Source organism: Schistocerca americana, chromosome 5 (assembly GCF_021461395.2).
Source record: "Schistocerca americana isolate TAMUIC-IGC-003095 chromosome 5, iqSchAmer2.1, whole genome shotgun sequence".
Taxonomy (NCBI): domain Eukaryota; kingdom Metazoa; phylum Arthropoda; class Insecta; order Orthoptera; family Acrididae; genus Schistocerca; species Schistocerca americana.
This window is the reverse complement of record NC_060123.1, coordinates 677,753,305-677,765,956: the sequence shown is the minus strand read 5'-3', so window position 1 is coordinate 677,765,956 and position 12,652 is coordinate 677,753,305. Positions and strand designations below refer to the sequence as shown.

The window sequence follows — 12,652 nt, the reverse complement described above, 5'->3', positions numbered from 1 at the left end:
TATATTTTGGTACATTGGAAGACTGATAAGCAAATATGTATCAGAGCACAAGCATTATTTGTGAGTGTGGCAAAACTGCAAAATGGCAATAATGTATCATCATTTGGACTATAGCTGGTCAACCAGTTACCAAGAAATTTGCATGCTTCCCAGGCAGGCATGAATGAAGCAACAAGAAATAAGAAATACTATCAAGATAGTCATAGATGTCTGACCAACATGATCAGGGTGGATAGCTGCAAGCTGCTTGTGTCCTGCATGCCAACAGACGCAGTCCAATGGGCTGCATGTGTTTGTTCAGCAGCAGCTCCACATGACTTTGTCTGCAATGGAAGAGACAAGCAGCCACAAAAGAAATGCTGCATTGCATTGATGTCTTCTGCAGGAAAATATTTTTCCTGGGTGCAAAATGCCGATTGAATACTACCTTCCAGTCATCTGCTGGAGTAACACAAGCAATTGCTTTTGATATGATCACACCTCAACAGGTTTCTTGACTTCGAACAATCCAGTTACATCTGTATCAGTGATTTTCTTTATCAGATGACCGTCAATACAGCACACAGTGTAAAGAGTAGGCCACCCCCAGAACCCAATTGTTTTGTCATTATAGTTTTAACAATAATGCAGCCAAAAGCCCCAATGGATATCATTCAAAATTGGCATTGGCTGTGGAAGCCTACACACTTCATTATGTTTCAGTTGTTACAATGAAGAGCTTCAAGTTTTTATGGGTCACTGTATCTGCATCTTACACTTGATCATTTATGCACATGGTCATTCTACAACATTTTGCATGGGATATGCTGTGAGAATAATGACTATCAATATGACAGCTGTGGGTTTCATGCATTCTGGTTCCATGTGACAAACAATATCAAAATAATGGAAGGAATTTATTATAATAAAGAAGAGTAGTATCCAGGGAATTTCTGGTTTCTGTTTCATCCAAAGTAAATTAATTAAAAAATTAATATTTTTATTGTTGTGTAGTTCACAGTTTAAATTAGCCTACTATTCATCTTTTTCCCCCATGCCACTGTTGTACACCAGGTATATTTGCTGTAGAGGTGACTATGGAGTGATTTTTCTAGGGGTGTAACATTCCCACCATTTCACTCAGAGCCTTGAGATCTCTAATTTCTCATAGTGACTATTTGTCTATGGCTTCATAAAATAGTGAACAGCACATTATTGTAACCTTATTAACCACCAAGTTGCAGATATCATTCATTTTTTTAAATGAAACTTAGTTCTCATAAAAAAGTCGCTAATTAATAACATTACAAAATTAAATATTCTACAAATGGCACAAATTAAATGAATTTAATGTGTCCCAATACCCCTAATAAATACAGAATCTGATTCCATTGTACTCAATTAAAATTCTCAGAAGGTCAATACAGGATTAATCAAGTATCTCCTATCTTGGTGGAGAAACAAAATTCCAATCAGAACTAAACAACAGTAAGAACATCAGAAAAATTCAATTTTAAATAGATTTTTATTACATAATTTCTTTCCAGATGAAAATTTTATATTGATGAATTATATACGCCCACATGTATGCTGCCCCCCCCCCCCCCCCCCCCGCCAACCCCATCCCACCTGACGTTCTTCTGTTCCTGATTTGTCTGCATACAATTATCTTCAGATATTTTCAAGTACATGTTTTCCTTTTCTTACTTCTAGATTCACTTATATTTTGGCTGCTCATCATTATAATAATATCCGTACCATTGTTTTAAATGATAGTGGAGCTTAGACATTCCTCCACCTGTGTCACAGGACAAGCAACATATACCTTACTTTTCATCCTTTGCTCTTTTAGAAAACTGCCACACATCCAATTTTCATTTTGACATATCTAAAAAATATTTATTACAGATGTAATAATATTCTCAGATAAAGCAATCGTGCAATAATCTAGATAAACTTCAATTTATCTACTGTTGTGTACGATATATAAAGTATATTAGAATACACCATGTGAATATCTGTCTTCTATCTTTTGTCAAATAACCACCTCATCTGTTTCATCATTGCCTTCTACGAGAGCATGGTACATAAATGGAGCGACCACACAAGCTGGAGTCACCAATTTACTCATTTCTTAACTGGATGTGCTGACTAAAGTCCCATCAAAGGAATGCCTTCTCTGTTTGCTCTGGCCTCTGCTCATCAGCTCCTATCTGAGTATGGGGGATAACCAGAGGGAGTGTACTACTAGGGACTCCTGAGTTATTCATCAGTTCACCTGATCCACGGACCAGATGAAGCTGCCTATTGCTCATGTCGAGAGGTGCATGTTGACACTTTGTGCTGAAACATCAACACCACAGCATACAGACAAACAGTAGATGACATTCTCTCAAAACTAAGTAGATGACATTCTCTCAAAACTATTAAGATACTTTGGAGAACCAACCACAAAAAAATTGTTCCATCTGCTATGCGAGATGTACGAGACATGTGAAACACCCTCAGATGTCTAGAAAGAACATAATACTCCAAGTTCCAAAGAAGGCAGGATCTGGGAAGTGTAAATGTTGTTTCATAATACTGATACAAATTATTTACAGAGGCATGGAAAGACTGGTAGAAACCAACATTGGGCAAGATCAGTTTGGGTTCTGGGGACATATAGGAACATGGGAGGCAATACTAACACTATTTATCTTAGAAGACAGTTTAGAAAAAGGCAAACTCAAATTTATAGCATTTATAGATTTAGATTAAGCTTTTGGCAATTTTAACTGAAATTTGCAGCCATGTTTAAGATTAACTGGAATATACTGTTTACGATCCTGATGATAGCATGGATAAAACACAGGAAGCAAAGGATGGCCCACAACTTGTACAGAAACCAGACTGAAATGTAGGCTGTAGTTGAGAAGAGAGTGAGGCAGGGCTATAGCCTATCCTGCACAGAAACCTGCCTTAGAACAGGGCATAAACATATAACCAAATGGGAATACCAGCTTTGAATGCCTGCACTGTATAATCCAAAGCTATAAGGTTTGAAACAACACTGTAATTCTTTCAAACATAGCAAAGACTTATAAGAGCAGCTGGAGAGAATGGATAATATCTTGAAATGAGGTTGTAAGATGAACTTGAATAAAATTCAACAAGGGTAATGAAGCATAGTTGAATTATATTGAGTAATGCTGAATATATTTGGTACAAAATGAGACACTAAATGTAGTAGTTGCTATTTGGGGGACAAAAGAACTGACCATGGCTGAAATAGATTATGAAATGCTAACTGGCAACAGCAAGAAATGCATTCATGTGAGGAGGCTTGTGGTGGTGTGTGCGTGCATTTGTCAGGGGCGGGGAATCAGCTAATACTGAGTATAAATGTATTTGCAGGTCTTTTCTGGAGATATTTGTGTGGAGTGTAGCCTTGTACAGAAATGAAACATCATGGTAAGCTGTTCAGACAAGAAGAGAATAGAAGCTTAGGATGTTAAATGTTAAAGATTTTTTTAGTAAAATCTTTAAATAGTCAGATTTCAACATTTTCAAATCATTGATTACCAACGTCTGCTGGGCGGTTAACAAAATGAATGCAGTGTCTAATCATAAGACTGGGCAAAGACACAATGCCATCAATATGACACATATTTGTGCATGGAAGAGACAACAAGAAAAGTTTTGCACATTACAAATTGATGAATAATCATGTAAGAAGTATCTTTCTTATTCAAACATGTAAGAACGTCATGCATACTGTACAGTAATGTTGTAGCACTTAATATTGTGTGTTGTGTGCCCAATACAGAGCAGTGAACTCACTTGCAGCCATAACATAGTATCAGTCAACAACAGTAATGTGTGCCCAATTCAGAGCAACAAGCAGACTGAGCTGCTCAGTGGTCTGATCTGGCACTCATGACTGTTGTTGATTGACACTACACTATGATTGCAACTCCATTCACTGCTCTGTATTGGGCACATAACACTGTTATTAAGTGGTACAATGGTGCTACACTATGTGTGTGATTTGTATAAATGTTTGAATATGGAAGATACCATTTATGTAATTTTTCGTCAATTTATAATATGTAAAACTTTATCTGTGGTCACTTTCATGCACAAGCATGTGTTGTATTGATGACATTGTGTCCTCACCCAGTGTTATGATTGAGACACTGCACTTACTTCATTAACTGATCTGAAGATGGCTTATTGCTCAGCCAGAATAATTAATCAATGTTTGTTAAAATATTGCAATCTGGACTATTAAAGGATTTTATATAAAAAAATCTCTAAGATTTAACAGTTTCACAGTCACTTGTTCCAACCATGATCATGTCAGAAAAAACAGAAGCTGTTGAAATGTGGTGTTACAAAAGACTGCTTAAAATAAAATGGGTAGATTGAGAAACTAATGAAGAGTTACAGTATCATACTGCGGAGAAAAAGCCTTTATGGAACAATCTGATCACAAGAAATGATAGATATGACACATCTGGAGGCATCAATGAATAGTTAATGTGGTAATGAAGGGATTTTGTGTGTGTTTGTGTGTGTGTGTGTGTGTGTGTGTGTGTATGTGTGTGTGTGTGTGTGTTTGTGAGGAGAGGGGGTGATGCAGGTATTGTAGAGGAAGACAACAACTTGACTACAGTAAGCGGGTTCAAATAGATGTAGATTGCAATACTTAAGCATAAATGAAGTGGATTGCACAGGATTGACCTAGTGTGGAGAGCTGCACCAAACCAGTCTTCAGATTAAAGACCACAACACAATAACATAGCACACAGAGGGCATTACGAAGCAATAAACCACAGTCCTGCAAGAAATGAGAAATTCTGATATCTTAGTGCATAAATAATTTACTATTTATATTTTGAACTATGATGGAGCAATTAGACTGAGCTTTGCAGTTTTCAAGTGTTGTAACAAAACACTTTTAACAGCACAGTAAACAACAAAAGAAATTCAAGGACTCCATTACTGGTAATAAAAGGTCATGTAAAGAAATCTTGTAGATGCTGTCTACAGTATCCATGCACAATTATAAAATGATAATATTGAAACCTCTACTGTGCAAACAAACCTTGTTTTATTTTTCTGTACTCCTTAACCTTTGTACACTTAGTTCTAGCTATAGTACTGTATTAATAATGTTTAAAGAATTATAACTGTAGTGAAAAATGGAGTGTTTTGCGTACCGTGGATCTCACCTCTTGCCATTCTATGTCTGAAAGAAACAAGCTCCTGACTGGCTGCCACTTGGCCCCCAGGAAGTTCTCCTTCTGAGTCACTGCCCAATGTATCGTACTCTGAAATAGGCAGGTGCAGTGTTAAAATCTTCTTAACCTCCGAATCAGTGCTTCCAAGGTTGTCTGATTCTGAAACAATGTTGGTCTGGTATCAGAAATAATACTAGTGTCCTAAACTTGGGAACAGTAATTTCCCAAATGCCTGTAACATTCTTTTGTTTGAGACTCTTTCTTCTGCTCATACGTACAGCATAATATTTATTTGTAAATATGAGTCACGGTGTACTCAAGGTGACATTCCGTTCTACCAATGGAAACTCCAGGTAGGAATATCAACAATGGAGGAAAAGACAGATTGCTACTTACTGTAAAGAAGATGCATTAAAAGTTGCAGACAGGCACAATTAAAGGACACTTACATAAAGCTTTCGGCCACAGCCTTCATCAGCAAAAGAGAAACACACATCATTCATACACACAAGTGAGCACACCTCATGCCCGAGATGATGGTCATTTGTGCATGAGGTGTGCTTACTTGTGTGTATGAACGGTGTGTGTTTCTCTTTTGCTGATGAAGGCTGTGGCCGAAAGCTTTATGTAAGTGTCCTTTAATTGTGCCTGTATGCAACTTATTATATCATCTTTATGATAAGTAGCAATCTATCTTTTCCTACATAGTTGGCATCCTGTTCTCTCCAGCTGTCACTTACAATGGGTAGTAACTTATCCAGCTTATAGAAAAACAAGCAGGTGGGAATTATCTAGAATAAGTTACACATCACTGAGGATTGAGCTTGTATGGCGCATTATTAATTTTGATTTTCGATAGTCCAATAGTGGTTTTTTAGTACCTAAAAGAAGCACCATTTCTTTGAGCTATTGCCACATTACCTCATTTGCTTCATAGCTGATATTATAGGCTTTCTATTAGTCCAAATTAAAAGTACAGTTTTCTAGAAACTGGAGATTCATTTCACCTTATGTACAGAGCTTTTACATTTGTCTGGTTTCTTTATGTTCCATGAGCAGTAAAAAGTTTTCAACACTGTTATATTGTATGTGTTTGTGCCAGTTTTGTGAGAAATAGACTCTGATTCCAGAGCTGAATAAAACTACACAATTTTAATATCCCATAAAATATGATATTTTGGCTTCACAAAATATCCCAGACATTTAACAGACATAATACAGAGAGACTCAGAATGAGTTGTTGCAACATGGAAATTTAAAAATAGTTGATGAGCAGTTAATTTTCAAGTTATTGAAGAATAAAGGGACTGTCTGTGAGAGCTGTTATATAAATAACTTAAGGAATTAAGTTATTATGAGGATCAGTTATTTGTTTTATACATCAGTTTCACAATATTATAATGATGTGGAATAGATCACTCTGCTTAAAGAAAGTCAGTTTTATATGTACGTGGATGGTGTTCATACATAGATGAGTGCATACAATGTATATGAATCTGTGCAATAGCATGGAATATTTTAACTGACAATAAGTGTGTTATTCTTTTACACTGTCTACACTTATTAAGTTTCCTATAAAATTTTATCTTTGAAAAAGAAATTCCTTGTCAAGAAAAACCAACCTCAATTCACTTTTAAAATAAACTTCTACATACTTGAGGCATTTTACGTCACTACAAAAGTGGTACATAATAACCATCATAGTGTAATTCACCAGTTTTTGTACCAAGGGCAATTACAAAGAGTAGGCCTTATTTTTCTGTCCATAAATGTAAAAGTGGAAATTTAATTCAGTGGTTAAGATACTAGACTCATATTAAAAAGGAGAGACATTTAAATCACAAACCACATTTGGGTTTTCTATAGGTTTTCTTAAAATCAGTTCAGGGGAATACTAGGATATTTCTTTGAAAAGGCTGCAGCCAATTCCCAACCCCCTCCTTCCCAATCTACTCTTATGCTTCATATCTAATGACCTTTTCACTGACACAGCACGAAATCATTATCTTCCTCCTTAAACCCTACTCTGTGAGGCTGCAAGTCTGTTAAAAGACTTGTCTGCAAGATGAGCATGCCTGAACATAATTTATTATTATCAGTGTGTAGTTTTGAGCAAATAGAACTCTCTTTCTATTACTTGAGTTGCCCAATGATATTATTCAATAAGAGATTAAAAAATAAATACAGAAAATATGCTCAAGTTGCTATTATTGTCTCCAATACTTGCAATGACACAAAACGCAAAAGTTGCTGAACTTAATTATTTACAGCAGCTATGGTCTCACAATACTAGTCTCACTTTGGCAGTTTAAACAAATGAATCATGTACTCAGCCAGAGCTCTAACTCCATTGCCTCACAGACAGTTCCTATTTGCCTCTCATCATATTGGTTGGTGCTATTTTATCTACTGCTTATGATTCTGCAGTTCATGCCACTAGCCACACATTTTATGTCTGAGGCTGTTGCATAAGGTATCGAAACCAATCATGTGTTAATAAAAATACTTTGCAATCGAGACAGAAATTTTTTATACTACTGACAATACTGCAATCTTTAGATTGCAGTGAAGAGGTAACCATTTCAAGTAATCAGAAAATGACATATAAATATTATATAGGGAACCATGTTAAGCTGTTGAAAACATTTATGAATTGAGCTCAGCTGACTTATAATAATTACAGCAAATCTAGCATATTTTTGGTTGCTTTTATTCATGGTCCAACCTTTGATAGGATGGGAAACACCTTTGACTGATCTGTAGGAGGTTGTGGGTGGGTTAATGAGGCATGTATTTCACATGGCCTGTCCACAGTGGAATGATCACTGGGATTCAGGATTGTGAATATGGGTGACTTAAGGATGGACATTGATATTGTATAGGCTGGATGGTGAGTGATTGAGTGATGAAATTCTGGAATTCTACTTTGAGTGATGAGAGAGGGAGGGAGGGAGAGAGAGAGAGAGAGAGAGAGAGAGAGAGAGAGAGAGAGGGGGGGGGGGGGGGTGTTGAGCAGTGAGTATGTTGTCTCTATTTCCGATGAAGGCCTTGTTGGCCAAAAGCCCACTTTGTGACAGTCATTTCTTGTGCCTATGTGTGACTCAGCATCTCCACTATATGGCAAGTAGCAACTACCCTTTTCATCATATTGTTACTTTCTTTTTTCCATTGTACAAACGTTCACACACTTACTTGTATTTCTCAACTCAGACTCTGAAGCACAAAGCATTTAGAAACAAACAGGTAAATCAATTATTAGTTTCATGTGCACAACAAATGAGTTTCAATACAGGCAGTTAACTCTGAGTTCCGAATTAAATGCTCCAATCACATACTAGGTTTGATGCAGCTGAACATTAATATGAAACTTTAGAGGTGAGGAATGAGCTATGTTGTATTTCAGTTAAGTGAATTATAACTTTTATAAACTGCCTTGCATGTTATTCAAACTATTGCTAATAATAGCATTCATCAGTTACGTTAACCAGAGTCTTTTGCTTTACACCATTTCTACTTAAAACAGCTGAAAATAAATATGTTGTCCAATAACAGATAACAACTGACTTGGAAAAAGGTAATCTCTTTTTCTTATCAAATTACATTGTAACTGGTCCACCATAAAACCACTAAGCAGGTCATTTTCTTGTGCTGCTCTGTCAGCTGTTTTGTTTGCACACAGTCACTCACTGATTAGTTTGGTGTTGCCATAGAAGACAACAAAAGGAAAGCTGAAGTTTTAAACTTTGCATTTAAGGGATCATTCATGGAGGAGTATTACACAGATATGCTGTCATTTCACTGTCACATAGACTCCCCTATGGAGGACACAGTAATAGGTATCCCTTTTATAGAGAAGTCGGAGGGTAAAAGAATTGACCACAAAATTACAGACCAATATCTTTAACATTGGTTTGCAGCAGAAATCTTGAACATGTTCGAAGTTCGAATATACAAGGCATGTCCAGAAAGTTAGTGTACTAGATTTTTATATTTTTTTAGGAAAAGTGTATGTGAAAAAAATACAGGATATTGTTGACACACTTGTTGACTATTTTTCCACGTAATCACCATCCTGATCAATGCATGTGGTGAGCCATTGCACAAACTTCCTAATGCCCTTCTCGAAGAATTCTTCTGCCAGCTTCTTACCCCACTTCAGAACCTCTTTCTCTACCTGCTTGTCAGCTGAATATTTAATTTCACTTATGCATGCCTTCTGGGAGGTGAAAATGCGATAACCCGATAACCTTAACGTGCAAGGTCAGGGGAACAATGGCAGACAAGGGGAGGGATGTTTGAAATATCCCTACCAAATGACTCCAAAAGCACCCCAATGGCTAAGGCCATGTGAGGACAAGCATTACTATGCAACAAACACACTCCACTTGTCAGAATCTACCTCCCCCTCCCTGTTTTGAATGCACCTTTTGAGATTTTTTAGTGCATCACAATATGGTTGTGCAACCCTTTGAGGCAGAAATTTGACCAAAATGGTGCCACTTGGGTCCCTAAACACTGAAGCCTTGATTTTTTGGCTCAAAATGATAGTTTTGAATCTCTGGCAGAGGGGAAATTGGTGTGACGTGACTGTGATGACTGTCTTTTTGTCCCAGGTGTGAGCGACCCATGTTTTGTCTCCAGTCACAAAAGAGCTCAGACATCCTCACCATCCAATCAAGTCACTCAGGAAAGTTGCAGGCGCTCCTTACCCGATTTTACTTGTGCTGTTATGTCAGCTGTTTTGGGACCCATCTTGCACACAGTTTCTGGTATACCAGCATTTCTGTTAGCGTCTCATATAGGAAAGTTCTGGAGAGTTGTGGAAACAACACAGAAATTTCATCCACTGTCAACAGGCGGTCTTCACAAACAGTTTCCTAAAGTTTTTGCACCAACCTATCAGCCAAAATGGAAGGTCTTCCACTCCTCTGTTCATCATGAACATTTGTTCTACCTCCACTAAACTCCCTGCACCACTTAAACATACTTGTTCTGTTTGTGACATCTTTACTGTAAACCGTTTTGATCTGCAAAAAAATTTTAGTTGGTGTTATACCTACTGCAAGTAGGAAGCATATTGCAGCACAAGGTTCACACTTGGCAGGATTTGTTAGCGACATCAAGCAAGATCTGATGGGAACCGGTGTTACCACTGCGGCAAGGCCGTTGGCACCACTATGGTAGTAGTGATGAGTAGGGAATGTTGTTCTCATTTGAGTGTACTATGACAGCAATTAAGTTGACAGACCATAAAAGCAATTTTGACGCAGATTGAAATCATGCAATGAAGGGTTTCATGTCTGGCATTTGCATCCTTTATGATTTTAGTTATATGAGCGTTGGCCATAGCCTAAGGAATGTTTCTGTGTCTCCTAATGCCACAGACATCCTCACGAAGCTGTCTCCAGCATTAGGAGCAAAACATAAATTCCTTCTATACTGAACAAGGTGGCAAAAAGGTTAAGAAACTGATTTTGTACTAAAGTGGAAGAAAGAAGATTTGAGTTTGACATCTCATTGACAATGAGGTCATTAAAGATGGAGCACAAAATCATACTCAGGAAGGATAGTGAAGGAAAGTGATCATGCGCCTTTCAAAGAGACCATCCTGACTAGCCTTAAGTGATTTAAGGGAACCATGAAATTCTAAATGTTGACTGCCAGACAGGAGTTTAGCTGGCAGTGTCTTAACCACTGTGCCACCTGGCTTGGTCATACCTGAGAGGAGTTGGGTACAGTTCCATTCTGCTGTAGGATTTCATTGGTTTCATTAACTCGTTTAACGCAAGTGATGAGCTAGTTCCCTTGCAAGAGGCTAGTAGAACTCTTTTGCGATTATTTTCTAATCTGAACTTGTGCTCCCTCTCTAGCGACTTTAATGTCTAAGATATTATAAACCTTAATGTTCCTTCCTTTTAACTTCTACTCCATGTAGAAATTTAGGAGCAACTAATATCATTCTCTCTTTTTGTGATGATGATGTTTGCAGAGATGTTTGCTAATACATTTGGATGTAAACTGAAGTCTGATTAAAATTCCTTTTTGTTTGACACTTCCACATGTCGGAGCTGGTTTTCTATAGTCCGAGCACTAAATGTCATGCCCAAATTGTTCATCTTTGCCATACTGCCACAACAAATGGACAGCTCACTTTCATTGTTTGGCTAGTGCTGTGCACAAAATGTGTGTATTTCATTACCACCATTGTGTGTGTGTGTGTGTGTGTGTGTGTGTGTGTGTGTGTGTGTGTGTTTGGTGTGGTTACAACTGGTGAAATATGAAATAGAAAGAGAAGAACCAGTATTTGTGATTGAAACACATCAAAAAAGAAAGCCAGACAAGGAACTGTGTTTAAAGACCAACTGCAACAATTTGTGTGCATGTGCAGAAATACTTTGAGAGGGAGGACCTCTCATACCAGTTTACAAAATAGCCCTGCAAACCACAGCCACATTTGTGATTTGTGAAATGACCATATTTTGTATGGGTAAAGAAAAAACATAAGAATGAAGTGAAACAGGACACTCTTGTCTTCATATGCAGCGCAAGAACAGAAGTATTCAGAAATATGTAAAAAATCTCGATTCTTTCCACAAGATGAGGGCAGCTAATCATCATTTCGACTGCTTTGGCAAGGCCATAAAATACTGATGGAATGAGAAGACATGGTGATGTAAACTTTTGCATTAAGTGAAAGGAAATGTTGCTTGCAAAAATAAAAAGTTTACTGTGAGTGAAGTTGGGAAACTAAGTATCCAGGGACTATAAAAGTCAACAAAATGAACTGGATGACTGCTGCGATGCATATAAAGTGAGTAATACACAAAGTGCAGAATAAAGGTGCTCTTCTCAAATAGTTGGAGAAATGTAGAAAAAAACATTTCCTTACTTTTATTCTTTCTACATGCTGTGCCTATATCACCTATAACCTGCAATCATGTGCCAACTAGGACTGCTCATTAGTTGGTAACACATCAGCATGTGTAGCCAGTGTGTGGATAGTTTCAGGTACCAATGAAGTTTATTTTTCGTGTTGAAATTTTTCTCTCTTGAAGTTGTTCGCAGAGATTAGCGAGCGTGGTTCATAGTTTGACACAGGTTGTTGACCATTGTTTTCTCAAGTACGTTGCACATTATGAAGCTGTGGTTACATTAGCAAACGAGTTTAGATTCAGGCTTACAAAACACATATTTTTCTGCAGGTCAGTCACTGGTAACGTAAAATCAACTGTCAACACGGTATTTCACGTTTCATCATATCTCATGGTGGCTGCAGCCAACATTTCTCTGCATAACGCGAAGTGCTCAATTTCTAAAATTGTAGGTGCGGGGACACACTTCTTCAGCCATACCAGCCCCCCCAATGGACACATCCCCCCACCCTCCCAGTCATAGAAATCACAAGTTTCTATTTGTGAAAACTTTTACAAAATCTGTTCTGAAATTCA

General features: G+C 37.4%; 1 protein-coding gene across 1 annotated transcript in view; it reads right to left on the bottom strand.

The window, feature by feature from the left end:
• The window catches only part of LOC124616628 (Down syndrome cell adhesion molecule-like protein Dscam2), a 375,675-nt gene that overhangs the window by 12,283 nt on the left and 350,740 nt on the right, over nt 1-12,652 (bottom strand). The window contains exon 33 of the mRNA XM_047144953.1: nt 5,196-5,363. Within this exon, the coding sequence (XP_047000909.1) occupies nt 5,196-5,363 (168 nt within the window). The remainder of the gene's footprint in view (nt 1-5,195; nt 5,364-12,652) is intronic.